At 45.4% G+C, this 19,578-nt stretch overlaps 1 protein-coding gene across 1 annotated transcript in view; it reads left to right on the forward strand.

Annotated features, from left to right (window-relative positions):
• The window catches only part of SORL1 (sortilin related receptor 1), a 744,876-nt gene that overhangs the window by 618,515 nt on the left and 106,783 nt on the right, over positions 1 to 19,578 (forward strand). Inside the window, exons 39-40 of the mRNA XM_085645831.1 lie at positions 2,302 to 2,384; positions 9,466 to 9,562. Of these exons, the coding sequence (XP_085501957.1) occupies positions 2,302 to 2,384; positions 9,466 to 9,562 (180 nt within the window). The remainder of the gene's footprint in view (positions 1 to 2,301; positions 2,385 to 9,465; positions 9,563 to 19,578) is intronic.

Genomic DNA, 19,578 nt, shown 5'->3' on the forward strand with positions numbered 1-19,578 from the left:
CATCATCTTTTTGGTTACGATTCAACCAGTGTTTCTCTCTTGTAGGTGGCAATGGTGCTGATGGGTATGATTTATCCCTGCATTAGAATGTTGACAGTTTATATATGGACCTATGGGAGGCAATTGGGCTTGATACTTTCCCTGATACATGGTTGATGTCTAGCATTGTCCAGCATTGGACCCCCAACAGAAGAGAGTGCTTCCTTTACTGTGATAATTCCACATGCTTCTGAAGTCTAGGACCTACCTTCTTTTGAGGTTAAAATGAATGTCCTCAAGGAAGTCTGTAGCCTCAGATGTCTACCTCTGAGCCCTTACTTCCATTCAAAGAAGCCCTAACTGATACTCTGATGGGCACCTTGTCTTGCCCACTGGTGGACAGGCAGGTGGCCAAACGCCACAGACCAGAGCCAGGTGACTCTGATTTTCTGATGCAGCATATGACTCTAGAGTGTCCTGTGGTTCAACCAGTAAGGTGAACCCCAATTCTTTCCCAATAACCCTCTGAGAGAGGGTGTCAGAGGACTGAGGCTTTCGGTAAACAAATGTTCTGTATGGCCAGCCTCACTATAAGATTGGTCAACGCAGTTTGCCTATTAAGGCGATATATGCCTCTGGGCCAAACAGCTTTCCTTAGGTCTTTTCACTAGTTCCAGATCGTTTTTTCACTAGTTTCAGCCTTTCCAAGGCTACTTAAGGAGGTTGGTAAGCACCACGCTGGTCCTCAAGGGCACCAGTCCTTCCAGTTTCTTTCCCCTGCAGTATCATATGCCAAGTTAATTTAGTTTGCGCTTAGCAGCGCATAATCGTCCTTTAGGAGGCAAGATCCTCACAGGGTGGCAATCCATCACATCCGATGGACGGGTCCTCCAGATAGTTCAGTGAGGCTGTACCTTTTCTTTCCTTTCTGACCCACTGCAGCTTCCTCACATGTCAGAGTGGCTCCCAGCGGAGCACCTTCCTTTCTTGCTGCGAGGTGTGAACTCTACTTTTCAAACGGGCCATCAAGAAAGTTACAGATTCGGATATGGGATTGAGCTGTTACTCCTGCTGTATCCTCATGCCAAAAAAGGGTGGATGCCTCTGTCCTATTGTAGATATTTGCCCTCTGAAAACCTTCCTGCAGGAGGAAATATTCTGCTTGTTCTGGATCTGGGTGACTGGATGATGGCCTTGAACCTACAGGACGCATATTTTCATAACCCTCTCCTCACAGACATTACCTGTGTTTCAAGGTAGGCCAGGAGAACTTGCTGTTCTCCTATTCGGCCCTATTATCACACGTTGGGTGTTTACCAAAGTGATGATGCCCACCTTCGGATGTTTGGGTACCAGTTTTCCAGTACCTTCACGACTAGTTGCTGAAGGCAGGTTCACCATACTCATCTTGGTCCTACATCTAGATGACTGTGAGCCTCCCAACATTGTTCGGCTTCTTGATAAACATGATCAGATCACACGTTACTCCTTCACAGATGCTTCCTTTCATAGGAGCAGCCTTGGGTACATTGCAATTCGGGGCCTTCCCTCTGTCCCAAGAAGTCTAGGTCATTTGGACTAAGATCCCGATATTTCATCCTCTGTCCTGGGTCTTGGTGAGAGTGGTTCTGAGGCCTCCTGGCCTATTATGCTCCTGAATCCCGCTTGTCAACTATGCAAGTGGCATAAGTGGCTCTGCATTGGAATCTGATGTCTAAGTGGGCTCAGCACCAAGGAAAACTGTCTAATTCCATCCAGGTTTTGGAGGAGACTGCATGCGATCTCCAGTGGTGGCTGCTCAACTGCTATCGCACTTCGGTCAGGACCCTCTCCCTGCACCTCCCAGAGCTGACTGTGGTAGGGAATGTGTTACTGCCTGGTTTGGCAGGTCATCTGGGGGAGATGGAGATTAGAGGGCTCTAGTCTCCTGCGGAAACCTGGCTCTGTCTGTTGGAGTTGCAGGCCATTTGACTGCATCTGAAGGCTTTTCTGCCGTACATCAAAGGGAGGCTGGTGCAGGGTCTCACAGACAACACCACCTCCGTATGATACTGCAACAAGCAAAGCAGAGGAACCTGGGTCCTCTGTCAACAGGCTTTGTACCTCTAGAGTTGGCCTCAGACATCACAGCATCTGTCTGAAAACTAACTTCCATTGATCTGAACATTTCAGTTTGTCATTTATTTCTGTTATGGACAAACCACATAATGTTAATGTAAGTATTAATTGACACTTGTATTACTACTTACCCACAGCCAATTGCTTTACTAGATTGGCGATTCAGTATTTGATATTTTTACAATAATATATATTTTTTCTTAGTGGTACCAGCCCCCAGTATCCACATAGATGGCTTCTCTGAAGATTCCATAAACCTTACGCTGAGCATGGATTCAGACATAATGGTAACTTTCTTGGTTTTCCTTGAAAAGGGTTCTCTTAATGTGCCTTTTTCTGTTAATTGAAATGTTAAAATGTTTTCATAGTTTTGGGTCATCTGCACTAATTTGGATCTGGCCAGTATAGCAATTTTTCATTCATGTTTCATTCATTTATGGATTGTGATTGTTTGCCAGTCAAATCAAGCCTGGCCAGTGACAGTGACACAACACTTTCTGCAAATTATTCTAAAAGTCTGTCTAGTCAAAAGACAATAAAAAACAGTCTTTAAATGTCCTCTGCATTCCTGAAATCTGTATGTCACTCAGATGTTGTTCCTTTTCTCATGGAAAAGTAGTCCATACATAGTTAAAGCTTGTATCTGAAAGAGACTATTCGTTATGGATTGCTTACCTTAAAATTACCTCCAGGTGTCAGACTGGATCTGTAGAATTTTTCCTCAGTAGTACCCCTGCACGTAGGTAGGTGGCGTCTATCGACTCCGCATTCATCAATGGCGATGTGGTTGCTGTCGTGACGTCGCAGTATCTACTTAGACACCAACCTTGTGCGCTGACTTCAGTTTGTTCTTTTTCCACTCCAGCCATTTCAGATCCGGCGAGAGCGGTACCCTTAGTCACTTTTGGACTATTTTTCAACTTTGGTCGACCTCTTTTTTCCGAGTTTTCCGACTCAGGTTCAAGCCTTGTAACTTCTGTCACAAACTACTGTCATTTAAGGACCCGCATCTTGTGTGCCTTTGGTGCCTGTAGCGCGACCATGACCCGAGGTCATGCTATGACTGTCGGGCCTTGAACCCGAAGTCTTTGCGGGACCAGTCCCAAAACCTTTTGGAGGCCCGCAGTCAGCTCCGCGCAGCGCAAGGTCCTCGTCGCCACCATCACCATTTGCCGTCTAAGTCTTCGTCTTCAGGTAAGTCGAAGCACAAGAAGGCATCGAAGAAGCATCGTCGCTCTTCGCCTTCTCCCCATCCGTCGGCTGACGCAACACGGGACGCAGAAGGTTGTTGCGCCCGCGAAGCCTGTTGGATGGGCTTTGAGCTTCCCGGGAGCCAGGGCAACCCCTGCCTAACTTCGTAGCTTTTACGAAGCCCTCCACTTCATTTTTGGGCAGCCCGACTCTGCCGGTGCGCATTCGGGCCACACAGACTCGGCTGGGGCCTCTAGGCCTTTGATGCTGGTGGCTTCGGCCCTGGCACCGCTGGGCCCTCAGGGATCCAGACCTGGATCCGGATCGGAGCCAATCGACTTTACAACACCTCCCTCGGTTTCGCTTTTCACAGACGACACCTCCACTGCCTCAGACGCTGGTGGTGTCTTCGACCGGCGTTGACCCCGACTTCCCCCTCGACATGAACATAGAGCAGAACAGGTGTCGATCCGTACCGGCGGGAGGGGGTACTTTTGTACCGTTGTTCATCCCTGGTGTTCCCTTTCTCCCAGATTGGCAACCAGGTGAGGATGACGTTGACTGGGAGGGGTCTGTGGACCCTTTGGCAGACGAGCTACAAGAGCCGGACTGGAGAGAGGAGTTGGGTGACGCCAGTGGTTTGGCTACGTCTCCTGACTCTGGTATGCCTTCTCCTCCTACTGTGGCTATGGAGGAGGAAGCCTCCTACTCTGTGGTATTGCGAAGGGCGTCTGAGGCCTTGGGCCTTGAGCCTTGAGCTTCCTACAGTGGCAGTTAGGACTAATCCCTGACTGAGGGGCTTCAGCCGGCAGCAGCCTCTTCGGAGCCCCTGCTGCCTTTCAATGACATCCTACTGGGCACTTGGTCCAAGCCGAGCACAGGGGCTCCTGTGGACAGGATGATCGCCCAACGCCACCGCCGGCTCCAGGCAACCCACTTTTCCTCTACCAACACCCTACCCCTGAGAGCTTGATGGTCCAAGCCTCCACCTCCAAAGGCACGCTCCCTAATGCTCCACCAGATAGGGAATCCAAGTAGCTGGACCATCTTGGGAAGAAGATATTTCTTCTGCCAGCTTAGGACTGCGGTCGATGAACACTGCATGTCTCCTGGACCAGTATTCTCACTCAGTGTGGCACACGGTCGCGCAAGTTCTGCCACAATGCCCGGAGGAGGCTCGGACTGTACTCAACCGTGCACTTGTCAGGGTAGAGACGCAGCAAAGTTTGCCATCCGGTGTGGGCTCGACATCACAGACTCACTGGGCAGGACGATTTCCGTGTCGGTAGCCCTGAGACGCTATGCCTGGCTGCAGTCCACTGGCTTTTCCAGGAATGTCCAATCAACACTTTTGAACATGCCCTTTGATGGCCATCGCCTTTTGGGGACACGTCATACAACGCGCTCGATCGATTCAAGGACTCTAGGGCTATGGCGAGATCATTGGGCCTTGCTACCACCTTGCGCCCTGTGCTGTCTACCTCTATCCCCTTTTGTGTCTACAGAAGGGGTGCCCCACCACGTTCCGCCCAAGGCCACAGGCCGGCGTAAGCTGCTGAGCCCCTGCACGGCCAGGGATGTGGGACCCAGCGCTGTGGGTCTGGGGTCAGCAAGCGGGCCAGTTCACCAGTGCCCCCTCTGCCGCAGCCTCCAAGCCTTCCTAGTCTGACCTTTCAGGGCCACCAGTTGCCAGTGGGCAGATGGATACGCCATCACCTCCCCTACTGGCACAACATCACGTCGGACAGGTGGGTTTTGCAGATAGTCTGAAGGGGCTACTCCCTCCCCTTCAAGACTACCCCTCCTTCCATGCCACCTACACTCCATCGCATGTCAGAGGATCACTTGCCCCTTCTCTGTCAGGAAGTTACGGCTCACTTGGCCAAGGGGGCTATTGAGCGTGTCCCTGTCCCAGAAGTCGGTCGTGGTTGCTACTACGACTACTTTCTTGTGCCCAAGAAGGACAAAGGTCTGCGTCCTATTTTAGATCTCAGGGACATCAACCGCTTCCTCTGGAAGGAGAATTTCAAAATGTTGACATTGGCTCAGGTCCTGTCTGCCCTCGACCCTGGAGACTGGATGGTAGCGTTGGACTTGCAGGATGCGTACTTTCACATTCCCGTCCTGTCTAGCCCACCAGATTTACCTTCAGTTCACTGTAGGCCATGAGCATTTTCAGTTCACCGTGCTCCCCTTTAGCCTTACCAGCGCCCCTCGGGTGTTCACGAAAGTGATGGCGGTGGTCGCAGCTCATCTGCGCAGATCGGGGGTTCCATTCTTCTCCTATCTCGACGACTGGTTGTTGAAGGCAAGCTCACCCCAAACTGTCATCACGCAACTCCAGACTATGGTGGACCTCCTGCATTTGCTGGGGTTCACAGTCAACGTACCGAAGTTGCACCTGACCCAGTCACATGAGCTCCTTTTCATCGGAGCAGTTCGGGACACAGTGCAGTTTCGGATCTATCCTCTGGAACAGCGAGTCCGGGATATTCGGGCTAGGATACCGATGTTCCAGCAACTATCCCGGATTTTGGTGAGAATGACCCTGAGACTGCTGGACCTCATGGCCGCCTGCATCCTGCTGGTGGATCATGCCAGGTGGCATATGCAGGCTCCGCAGTGAGACCTAAAGTTCCAGTGGAAGCTGTATCAGAATCTTTCCGATGTCGTCCAGATCTTGGCGGGGACTGCACGTCCGTTGCAGTGGTGACTCACGAACTAGGATTTGGTCTGCGGCAGATCCCTCTCCCTCCCCCAACCTGACTTCACAGTGGTGACAGACGTGTCACTCCTGGGATGGGGTGGCCACATGGGAGAGGCAGAGATCAGAGGCCTCTGGTCTCCTGCGGAATCCGGGCTCCAAATCAACCTTCTGAAGCTCCGGGCGATTCGTCTAGCACTGAAGGCATTCCTTCCTTCTGTCAAAGGAAGAGTAGTGCAGGTGTTCACAGACAACACTTCTGCCATGTGGTACTGCAACAAACAGGGCGGAGTGGGGTCGTGGACCCTCTGTCAGGAGGCCCTTTGTCTGTGGAAATGGCTGGAACATCAGGGCATGTCCCTGGGGTTTCAACACCTGGCAGGTTCCCTGAACACCAGGGCAGACGAACTCAGCCGCTGGTGCTTGATGGATCACGAATGGCGTCTTCACTCGGAGGTGGTGCAAGGTCTAATTCTGCAGTGGGGAAAGCCTTGGTTAGATCTATTCTTCTCCGAAGACAACAAGCACTATCTGCAGTTCTGCGCGTTGGAATTTCAAAGGCAGGACTCGCTAGGCGATGCTTTTCGTCGTGAGTGTAGTTTGCGGTCGTCTATATGCCTTTCTGCCTATACCAGTACTGCCCAGAGTGTTGAAGAAGATCAAGCGCGACCGGGCCCAAGTCGTTCTTGTGGCTCCGAATTGGGCACAAAGAGTCTGGAATCCCGAGCCCTTGAACATGGCCATCGATCCTCCGATCAGACTGCCCCTTCAGGAGGATCTTCTGTCGCAGCAGCAGGGGACGGTCCTCCACATGAACCTGTCCAGCCTCCACCTCCTTGGATGGAGATAGAGTGGCGAAGCTGACAGCTTTCGACCTTCCTCCCGAAGTCTCTAACGTTATCTTGGCAGCCAGGCAACCCTTCACCAAAACGGTATACAACTGTAGATGGAACAGATTTGTGGCATGGTGCACAGCAAAGGCTGTGGATCCCCGTTTTGCCTCTCTTTGAGGTTCTCCTCTTCATGCTTTCCTTGGCCTAGCAGGGCTCTGCTCTGGGCACTCTTAAAGCTATCTTTCAGCCATTTCGGCCTTTCTTCGCCTTCCTGATCAACCTTCTCTTTTCAAGTCCCCTATTATAAATCATTTTCTTAGGGCATTACTTGCCTTTTTCCTCCTATTCCTTTCGTAATGCCCCTGTGGGACTTGAACCTTGTTCTGACTTGCCTTATGTGCACTCCCTTCGAGCTGCTAAATAGTTGTCCTCTCAGACTCTTGACTTTCAAGACTGCTTTTCTGGTTGCCATCACCTCTGCTCCCAGAGTGAGCTCCAGGCTCTGTCTTCAAAGTCTCCTTTCATTGCTGTTCATCTGGACAAGGTTGTCCTTCGAACTCAACCTTCATTTCTTCCCAAAGTGGTTACCTCTTTTCACACAGGACAGACCATCACTTTGCCCACCTTCTTCCCGCCTCCACTTTCTTCTAAAGAAGAAGAGAGGCTCCACCGTCTGGAACCAAAATGCGTGCTTTCGTTTTACTTGGATCGCACAAAACAATTCCGGATGGATGATCAGCTCTTTGTTGGCTATGTGGGTGCCAATAAAGGTTGTGCTATGCAAAAACGAACCCTCTCTCGATGGGTTGTTCTATGCAATAAAATGTGTTATTTCTTGGTGAAAAAGGAACCTCCAGTAGGGTTGCGCGCCCATTCCACCAGGGCAACTGTGGCCACTACTGCTTTGGGACGTGGAGTCCCTCTTCATGACATCTGCCAGGCAGCCACATGGGCTTCATTGCACATGTTCATTAAGCATTACTGTCTGGACAGCCAAGTCCCAAGAGACTGCTTCTGTGTCTGCTCTGTCCTTCAGGACTTCCTGGTGTGAACTTAGTTCGCAGACCCACCTCCGGGGTTGGTATTGCTGGGGTATCTATTCTAAGGTAAGAAATCCTTAACTAATAGTCTCTTTCTGATTAACAAGTTACTTACCTTCGGTAACTATGTTTTCTGTAAGAGACATATATTAGTTATGGATTTCTTACCACCCCACCCATCCTCCTTGTTCTGCGAACTGACTTCTAGCGTTGGGGATTTCCTTTCAGGTCCCTAGTTTTGTGCACCAGTCATCAGTGTCTTGCATGGCTCTGCTGGCGTGGAATGTCTGTAAAAGTACTGACGTCAGCGCGCCGGGGCGACTTCTAAGTAGATTCCGCGACATCGCGGCCTCAACGCCATCAATGAATGCGGAGTCAACCGACACCACCTACCGAAGCGCAGGGGTACTTCTAAGGTAAGGAATCCATAACTAATATACGTCTCTTACAGATATATGGTTACCGAAGGTAATTAACTTGTTCTTCTTGTTATGGAGAAAACAGATTCTTGTTTGTGTAGTCAAAACTGAAGGGATCTAGCGTGAAAGCTTCTCATAGCCTGCCTGGCTTTTTCCTTACACTGACTTGATCACTAATGTTCCTTCAGCCATTACGAAGAGGATTTTTTCTTTTTACTATCTACCAGGAATTCTAAACTTTGGTTATGGCTGGGGAGAGGTTCTACCTCTGATTAGATTTTTTGTCGTATTCTGTTACTTGACTATCTTGATTTTCTGCCATAAAGGTTGCAGGTCAAGATTGTAAATAAGAGTTAGAGCTACTAGGATAGCTAGTACTTACTTTTTACAAGCCCATGAACAGGCAAATCGGTTGCAATTGTACTCTTGTGATTTTTAAACCTGCACCTGCAATGCTAAGAAACAAATATTGAAAATACATCATTCACACTGCTAAAAGCTATAGGTAACATTTTTTAAATGTGACTTTTTAATAATTAAACATTATAGTGTCTGAGGTATTTTCTTTGATAGTAGCTGGTGTTTTTATTCCAGACAAATTGCTCTCATCCTGTGAAAAACTGCAAAATGAAAATAATTTTCACTTTTGATTTATCTCGGGTGATGAGATGTTTATTAAAATTAAATAGCAAAAGACACTGAAACAAGTAAAAGGTAGTTGGTGCAGTTTTGAAATTGCTTCGTTGATAGAGGAAATTGAGATAATGGAGAATAGAAATGGTAGTTTAGTGATAACATGGGCCATGCATTGTTTTGATGCAAATTGCAGTTTTTAAAGTTTTTTTCTCTACCAAACTGGTCTTCAATGGCCTCACCAACATCAAGTTGTAATGGGCCATGCCTCACTCTACATCTGCATTTTCATAGTTCACCTGTTTATCCATATTGGTGGATGTTACTCCCTGTTTTGTATATAACTGACAAACATTATAACAACACTTTATGCTCTGCGCATAATCTTACTTTCAGTCCACCTTTCCCACCACCACAGTAGTAACCTGTTCAGCAAGCCCTGCTCACTCTTTAAAGAGAACTCATTGAAGAAAATGAGGGCCTGAATGATGAATCCTGATAGACAAACCCACTATCCAGATGTCCTTTTTTTGTGATTATCTTCACAGGTAGACAGTTACGTCGTGAATATAGTCTGGGAATTTGACACACATGTCCAAGAGAAGAGAACACTACTTCTCGGTGGAGGAAAATCATCACAGACAGGTGAATATGCTTTAATGGTTTTCCTTATATTTTATTGTCACCCAGCTGTTGTTGAATTGAGAGCCTTATCTGGTCTTTAAAATAAACGTTTTAGAAGTGAGAAATAAACAGATCTGATCTTCTAACAAATGAGTTTGCATGGTCAGGAAAGGAATAAAGAATTAAGAAAGTCTGCCAGTATTGCATGTTTTCTCATGTGGCTGAAACTCTTTCCATCCTTTAAAGGTGAAGTACTCAAAAGTATCTTTCTCCAAAAATACAATAACATATTTTACAGTGCCTAATGATTTGTTCTGCCACATTCCACCGTTATTCTGAAGTGAAGTAAAATAAAACTATAAATGTCTGTATTGATCTTGTATGTATGTGAAATGTGAATACATTGTGCTATTTAGCAATGCAGAGCTCTACTTGATGTATCATGTATCGTCTCCCTCTACCCCCATAATGTACACTCCTCCACTTCTCCCCATCTACCCTTGTGTTGTATAAATACCAGTCTGCTGCCTGAGTTATTGCAGATCACAGGCTCTGCACTTTCATACCATCTACTATTTGGTCTGGAATATTACACTTTGATTTTCTTCAGAGACTGTCTTTAGATGTGGAGTTTGCATCAGCTTGCTCCTGATCAGGCATTCAAAACCCAAAATGCACTAAGAGACAGACTTGTCCTTTTTTTCTCCTTTGTGCTTAGTGTTTTGAAAAGCCCCATCTTTAAACTGTGGGCTATGAGAACATTTAACATCAAACACCAACAAACGATACTGACACAGCAGTAATCATTCAACATATACAAGCAACACAATTCGGTATCAAACTGATAGTCAAATCAAGAGGATACAGGTCATGTGAAAAAGACTAATTTTGAGGGAGCTCATGGAAAACAATCCAAAAGATTCTGCGACAATTGCAGTGCACACTTACCTTCCCGAGATCTATGTAGCACCTGTAACTTACCCTTGCTGACAGACCATGATGAATAATGTAAATGCTCATCTTACAGATGTTTATGGTTCAACACAACTATTCGGCATCACATAAATGTTGAGCATACTATTTTAATTGAACAGCAGGACTCCACTGAGTAACCTCAGATGCATTTGAGGAGTTTGATGTCAACAAGGTTGAAAACACTGACCTGCCTGGCATCATGGCTGTCAACAAATAGGAGCACAGCAAAGTCTCTTCCCAAAAACAGTTAATACTTAAGATAACATGAATCTTCAGGGCACCTGCTAAGATCTACAGGACAGATGCTGCATAGAGAGCGGAAAGGAACACACTTGAAGAAACAGCTATTCATTTGCTTCACAAGTTGGAGTTCACAGCCAATATGCATTAGTCTCATTACAACAGAAAATAAGAACAATTCACCGGGACACACTAAATTCTTTGGAAGGAAATGTGTATGAGAGAATGGAAAAAGAGTTGTTGTTTCATGAGTTGTTCTCCATTAACAAGACATTGCATCTTCTAACAAGAAGGCGATGAAGTCTCTGGGAATGATGGCCTTACAAGTTGTGTGGTTTCCAAATCCATGTCTCCAAATGTATCTATTAGATGAATGCCTGGCTCCTCAACATTGAAAGTAAATGGTGTCATGGACGATTTCGCATTATTGGATAGTGTTATTAGAGCCCATGAGTACAGAACAATCTTCAGTGGCGGAACAGAATAAATCTGCTCCCAGGCAGATCATTTCTAGTTCCAACGCCAAGCATTCTGATAGAGATTTCGAGCTGTATATTCCTCAGATTTATTTTTTTCTATTTCCCAGGCATCAGGTTAGATCGGAAACGTTTTAGCAGTACCTCTGCATTCCGGTAGGTGGCACAATACAGCTCCCCACTGATGCAGTTCTGCTCTGTAAATGACGTGCAGAGCCTATATATATTCCACTTCTGTGCACTGACATCCGTTTCATTCCTTTTATTCTGTACCACCAGACTCTGTTCTGGAGCTACCTCTAGTCTCTGAGCCCACCTTTTACCTACACAAATTGTGAAAATAGTGTGCAAGGGATATGTCACCTCCTAAATGACAAGTTTTAAACCATGTAGGAACTGTTGCAAAAAAAATCTGTGGCAGACCCACATCCTGTTTACCTTTGGAGCCTGGGTCGAGGCATGACTCGAAGGCCTGCAGTGATTGTGTATTCATGAACCCAAAGACCATTTGGGACTTACAGGCAAAACTCTACATCGCCAAGCACCTGAAGACTCCAGGACGGAGCAACTCCAAGACAAAATTTAATTCCTGGTACAGTTTCAAGTTATATGATTCATTCCTGGGGTAGATCTTCATCTCGATCAAGGTCCTCGGGTATGTCAAAGAAAAAACACAAATCTAAGCATGACCCCTTCCTGACACTCACGCTTCTGGGACTGGGCAAGGGTGGCGCCATACCTTTCGATCTCAATCTAGAAGTCAATCAACATTGGTGCCTATCATGCAACTTGTTCCGGCACAACCTGACTTTCCTAAACATTCCTAAACAGATCAAAGAGTTCAACGCGGCAGTGGTACAACTTCGTAATTTAGCCAACTCCCTCTGGTGTGCCTTTAGACGCCTTTGAACAGAGAGGAACTCCATCTAGAATTCTACCAGAAGGTTTGCGCTCGGTGCCGGTTTGTCCCTCTGAGCCCACCAATGGGCCTCTTCTGGCTTCAGTCCTGACTATCTCGTGCCAAAGTCCACTCCAGTGCTCAGAACTTTGATAGCAATGCTGACTCCATTGGTGCCAGAAGATGAGGTATATATTGTACTCTCTGACTCTGAGTTAGCTTCACCTCGACCGAGGCCACATCTGGCAGCTGTTGAGGTGCTGCTTCCTCCACCCGAGCCTGTGGCACAGATTCAGACCGTGATTACGATGTTGTTGATGAGATTGGCCAGCCATACCACAAAGACATTGATATCTTCCCCAAGTCAGGGCTCATCTAACACCCTGGCCCTGCCACTGAGGAGAGTGCTCCCTATGCCATGATAATGACTAGCTAGAAAACCAATAAGGGGTTCTGGCTCATGTGGCAGCAAGGCCAAACCAATTATGATGAAAAACAGAAAGCAAAAGCCAATGCTGCGTATAAATTGCCTGAACTTTAAGAGTGACCTGAGTGAAGCAGACACACTAGCAACCAATTGTTCCGTTGGATTTAATCCTGTAAATATTTTCAGTTCACATTTGGAAACATTTTCAATTGACGATACATATTCATTACAAAAACATAGATACACTTAACTAAACGATATAAACATTTGCAAAATTGGACACCACTATAATCATTAGTACACTCACCCTTAAGGACAACATTCATACTACTCATACATCCTCACTCAACAACGTGCAATATGAGACAATGATACTCAATAAATAAATCTTTACACAAAGGCCATCAATAAACACGACTGGGCATAGTAATGAATCTCAATACTATATTTTACGCAAGATTGGCCATAGAAGAAAAAAGGTCTACGCATTTCGAATCCCTTTGTAGACAGGGATTCTCATCAGGACCAACACTTGGCTGCAAAAAAAGCAGAGAAGAAAAAAATTTACTAAGCTGACCCACTTTGTAGGCGTAAGACTGCTGTGTGAAAAGAGTTCTTACCTTAATCTAAGGAGGGGGAACTCAACCCAATTCCTAAAACAAGCAAAATCGACAAATTGTTACCTCTTTCAGTTTAAACAACTAGTCAAGACCACCACCTTAAAAACGCTGTCAACAACCACATAAAAACGACACAAACACAAAACCTAGTTTATCTTACTAGTGAGGCTTTAGAGTGTGTAGAAGGGTGTCGAGTCAACTAAAGGCACTTCTTTCCGGCGTTAAGGATTCAGCGAACATTAGAAGAGTCACGAGTATTACAAGTGTTACAGGTGCTCTGGACGATCTGTAAACATAGAGAAGCCGCCTATCACAAAATACTTCGGTGATGCAAAATTTTTCTTGAGCCTTAACGGGAGTGTGTGGGCGCTTACCTCCAAAGGAGAGAGTAGGAGGAGTTAATCTGCTCACACGGTCGTCTGCTCTCCGAAGCAAGGACTGGCGAGGCATGAACTAAGCCGGCCGTCTGGGAAAGTTTTCAGCAAGTGACGAATCTGGGCAATACAAAATGAGGCGTCAGGTGATGTGCGCCTGAGAGTCGAACAGAGTTAGTGGAGTCTGTTGAAAAGCGGGATCTATTACCTCGAGAAACGGCAATGTCCGTGTTTCTTTGTCTCAGTTGTTTGTCACCCAGTAGGTACGAGCTATCCAATTGGAGCCACTTTTTAAACACACGCGGGAATCGCGGCTGAGGGATTTCTGGGATTTGTAGTTCAGCTGGAATGTGTGAAGAATCTATTATATGGGGATGTTCCCAAGATGGGAAAAGAACAAAGCGAATGAATTTGTGGAATGATGGAAATGAAATACAATAAATACAGATGGAATAACGCCCTTGGGGGATCAAAGCCGTAATTTTGAATGATTGGTGCGTTAGTGCTGATAAATTCCAATGCCCATGTAAGTTGAAGTTTGTTCCAGGGATATTTAACCAATAGTGTGAATGGAGACAAAGCTTATTCAATCACTGTGTAGACGACGATCATAAATTGTATATCTCAGAAAGTTCATTTAGTCCGTCTACCGACGTATTAAATTTGATGATAAGCATAGCTTCTCTCTGGAGTAGTTTAGTATCCAGGTCGCCACCTCTCTTGTCTTGTTCCGCCCTGGAAATCACTGACCATTTGAGATCTTTTTCTGTATGTTTTTTCAACAGCCAATGATTCACCAATGGGGCATTTGGGACATTTTTACGAATCCGAGATTTATGTTGCTGGATTCGATACCTTACCTCCTGGTTTGTCTTGCCAATGTAGAGTTTATTGCACGGGCAGCAAATGCCATATACTACAAACTTTGATTTACAATTCGAAAAGCTCTCATGTTTCCAATATATCCCATTGTGGACAAATAAATTTCCTTCGATGGTAGAGTCACAGCAGACACATGTCCCACACCTGTGGTGTCCCTGTATGGGCGGTAGGCACAACATATTTCTTATGTCAGCACCTTTTGTTTTGGGTAGCGCTGCTCGCACTATCTGGTTTGCGATGTTTTTATCTTTCCTGAATGCAAACAACGGGATCTCGTTTAATGTTTTGTCCAAGTTCTTTATCAGGTGCCAATTTTGGTTGATGATTTTCTTAAACCAATTGGATGTTGGGCTGAATGTAGAGACGCAAACAATTCTTTCCGTTTTTGATTTTTCACGTCTTTCCAGTAGCGTTTCTCGTGGTGTCCACCATGCTCTTTTAATGGCTCTTTTCAAGAGTTTTTTTGGGTATCCTCTAGCCAGTAGGTTAGCCTTAAGCTTCTCTGCATGAAGGAAGTATTCATCTCTAAATGAGCAATTTCTGCGGATTCGCAGGAATTGCCCATAGGGCAAATTCTCTCTTAAGCTGCGTGGGTGGTTGCTTGAGTAGTGCAGTGCTCGATTTCGGTCAGTTTCTTTCTTGTATAATGTAGTCATTAGGCGTCCGTCTGCAGGGTAAACCTCGACGTCCAAGAAAGGCATTTTAGATTTAGAATAATTCATACTAAAAGAAGCTTTACTTGATCTGAAAAAACGACTCTTCAATAACAATTAAACAAGCTGACAAGGGAGGATCCATCGTTGTATGGGCAACCGAACGGTACATCACCGAAGTGAATAGACAACTCTCTAACCAATTCTGCTACAGGAAGATAACAAAAGATCCTACATGTGAATTACAGAACAAACTCTTTCACATGCTGCAACAAGGTTTTGACCAAGGATTCTTGGGTAAAAAAGAATTTGAGTATCTAAAAAACACCTATCCCCGCACCCCGGTTTTTTATGTACTTCCTAAAGTACACAAAGATCAACATCATCCACCGGGAAGACCAATAGTCTCCGGTTGCGAGTCATTAACAGAACCTATTTCAAAATTTGTGGACTTTTTCTTAAAACCATTTATGTCTGAAGTTAAATCTTATCTAAAGGATACCACTGATTTTTTAAACAAACTAGAGACTATGGACTTTGAAGAAGACTCACAGTTCTTAGTGACGCTAGACGTAACATCACTGTATACGGAGATTCCGCAAGATGAAGGCCTAGCGGTGATCAAAACATTCTTAGACAGCAGACCCAAACCTGAAAAAATCCCGACTGAATTCATTATGGAGCTAGCCACGTTTGCCTTAAAAAACAACTATTTTTGCTTCAAAGAGGACTTCTATTATCAAATTAAAGGCGTGGCTATGGGCTGTCCCTTTGCCCCTGAGCTAGCGGTCCTCTATATGTCCAAATATGAGGATAAATTTGTCCATAATAACAACCCATTTTCTGACTGTATCAGCAGCTGGGTCCGATACATCGACGACGTCTTTATGGTTTGGTCTGGCGATGAGGAAAAGCTACAATCCTTCCTCAATTGGCTCAACAACAGGACACCTGATATAAAATTCAGTATGAATTATTCTAAATCTAAAATGCCTTTCTTGGACGTCGAGGTTTACCCTGCAGACGGACGCCTAATGACTACATTATACAAGAAAGAAACTGACCGAAATCGAGCACTGCACTACTCAAGCAACCACCCACGCAGCTTAAGAGAGAATTTGCCCTATGGGCAATTCCTGCGAATCCGCAGAAATTGCTCATTTAGAGATGAATACTTCCTTCATGCAGAGAAGCTTAAGGCTAACCTACTGGCTAGAGGATACCCAAAAAAACTCTTGAAAAGAGCCATTAAAAGAGCATGGTGGACACCACGAGAAACGCTACTGGAAAGACGTGAAAAATGAAAAACGGAGAGAATTGTTTGCGTCTCTATATTCAGCCCAACATCCAATTGGTTTAAGAAAATCATCAACCAAAATTGGCACCTGATAAAGAACTTGGACAAAACATTAAACGAGATCCCGTTGTTTGCATTCAGGAAAGATAAAAACATCGCAAACCAGATAGTGCGAGCAGCGCTACCCAAAACAAAAGGTGCTGACATAAGAAATATGTTGTGCCTACCGCCCATACAGGGACACCACAGGTGTGGGACATGTGTCTGCTGTGACTCTACCATCGAAGGAAATTTATTTGTCCACAATGGGATATATTGGAAACATGAGAGCTTTTCGAATTGTAAATCAAAGTTTGTAGTATATGGCATTTGCTGCCCGTGCAATAAACTCTACATTGGCAAGACAAACCAGGAGGTAAGGTATCGAATCCAGCAACATAAATCTCGGATTCGTAAAAATGTCCCAAATGCCCCATTGGTGAATCATTGGCTGTTGAAAAAACATACAGAAAAGGATCTCAAATGGTCAGTGATTTCCAGGGCGGAACAAGACCAGAGAGGTGGCGACCTGGATACTAAACTACTCCAGAGAGAAGCTATGCTTATCATCAAATTTAATACGTCGGTAGACGGACTAAATGAACTTTCTGAGATATACAATTTATGATCGTCGTCTACACAGTGATTGAATAAGCTTTGTCTCCATTCACACTATTGGTTAAATATCCCTGGAACAAACTTCAACTTACATGTGCATTGGAATTTATCAGCACTAACGCACCAATCATTCAAAATTACGGCTTTGATCCCCCAAGGGCGTTATTCCATCTGTATTTATTGTATTTCATTTCCATCATTCCACAAATTCATTCGCTTTGTTCTTTTCCCATCTTGGGAACATCCCCATATAATAGATTCTTCACACATTCCAGCTGAACTACAAATCCCAGAAATCCCTCAGCCGCGATTCCCGCGTGTGTTTAAAAAGTGGCTCCAATTGGATAGCTCGTACCTACTGGGTGACAAACAACTGAGACAAAGAAACACGGACATTGCCGTTTCTCGAGGTAATAGATCCCGCTTTTCAACAGACTCCACTAACTCTGTTCGACTCTCAGGCGCACATCACCTGACGCCTCATTTTGTATTCCCCAGATTCGTCACTTGCTGAAAACTTTCCCAGACGGCCGGCTTAGTTCATGCCTCGCCAGTCCTTGCTCCGGAGAGCAGACGACCGTGTGAGCAGATTAACTCCTCCTACTCTCTCCTTTGGAGGTAAGCGCCCACACACTCCCGTTAAGGCTCAAGAAAAATTTTGCATCACCGAAGTATTTTGTGATAGGCGGCTTCTCTAGGTTTACAGATCGTCCAGAGCACCTGTAACACTTGTAATACTCGTGACTCTTCTAATGTTCGCTGAATCCTTAACGCAGGAAAGAAGTGCCTTTAGTTGACTCGACACCCTTCTACACACTCTAAAGCCTCACTAGTAAGATAAACTAGGTTTTGTGTTTGTGTCGTTTTTATGTGGTTGTTGACAGCGTTTTTAAGGTGGTGGTCTTGACTAGTTGTTTAAACTGAAAGAGGTAACAATTTGTCGATTTTGCTTGTTTTAGGAATTGGGTTGAGTTCCCCCCTCCTTAGATTAAGGTAAGAACTCTTTTCACACAGCAGTCTTACGCCTACAAAGTGGGTCAGCTTAGTAAAATTTTTTCTTCTCTGCTTTTTTTGCAGCCAAGTGTTGGTCCTGATGAGAATCCCTATCTACAAAGGGATTCGAAACGCGTAGACCTTTTTGCTTCTATGGCCAATCTTGCGTAAAATATAGTATTGAGATTCATTACTATGCCCAGTCGTGTTTATTGATGGCCTTTGTGTAAAGATTTATTTATTGAGTATCATTGTCTCATATTGCACGTTGTTGAGTGAGGATGTATGAGTAGTATGAATGTTGTCCTTAAGGGTGAGTGTACTAATGATTATAGTGGTGTCCAATTTTGCAAATGTTTATATCGTTTAGTTAAGTGTATCTATGTTTTTGTAATGAATATGTATCGTCAATTGAAAATGTTTCCAAATGTGAACTGAAAATATTTACAGGATTAAATCCAACGGAACAATTGGTTGCTAGTGTCTCTGCTTCACTCAGGTCACTCTTAAAGTTCAGGCAATTTATACGCAGCATTGGCTTTTGCTTTCGGTTTTTCATGATAATGACTAGGGCAGCTGAAGTACTTGACCTTCAGTTCCCCACCTTGGAGGTCAAGACCAATGTTCTTTCGAAAGTCCTTTAGCCACTGAAACATCCACTGAGCCCTTCTTCCATTTCAATGAAGTCCTTATGAATACTTTTTTGGAGGCTTAGACAAACCTTGCTTTGTGGCCCCGGTCAAGCGCCTGATTACACGATGTCACAACCCTGCCCTTGGCGACCCTGCTTTTTTATCTCAGCACCCCTTGCCTGAAAGCTTGGTTGAGCAGGCGTCTGCAAGTAGGACAAACCGCGGCCTGTTCCCAAGTACTATCTCCAACAGGGAGTGAAAAATAGTTTTGGAAAAGTGGTCTTCTTGTCCACCATCTTGTCACTTTAATATATAAACTCCATCTGCCTGCTGGGGCGCTGTCCCTCTGCTTTTTGGATTTGGTGGCTCAACTCCTCCCCGTTGTTCCTGAAGATCTCCGACCTGTTGTTACCCAGGCTATACAGGATGGTTGTGACACTATCATGTTCACAATTCCTTGTGGCTTGGACATCACCAATTCCACTGGTAGGTCATTGGCACCAGTGTTGCCATACCCCAACTCACTTGGTTGTGGTCCACTGTTTTTTTTTTTCTTTAAGAGACCACCCCTGGATGTCGTTCAACAGGACTTGCCAATTTGTGGAGAAGGCCAATTCAGCTCTTGATCGGTTCAAAGAGAGCAGGGCATTGCATGTTCCCTGGGCTTGTATGCCCCTTCTCGCCAGCTGCATCAGCACTATTGCTCCCTTAGTGGCTTCAGCAGGGGTGCTGCATACCACCAGCCAGTCCAACCTCCACAAGGCTCCCAGCAGTTTTCCGGTCGTAGTCAAGGCCAACAGAATGCCCAGTCCACTACTAATCCTGCAGCCCCACCTGCCAACCAAACCTCTTTAGCGTGCCCTCTAAATGCCTTCCTCCGGAAGTAGAAATTCAAAATGCTCACACTGGCCCA

Source organism: Triturus cristatus, chromosome 3_1 (genome assembly GCF_964204655.1).
Source record: "Triturus cristatus chromosome 3_1, aTriCri1.1, whole genome shotgun sequence".
NCBI lineage: Eukaryota > Metazoa > Chordata > Amphibia > Caudata > Salamandridae > Triturus > Triturus cristatus.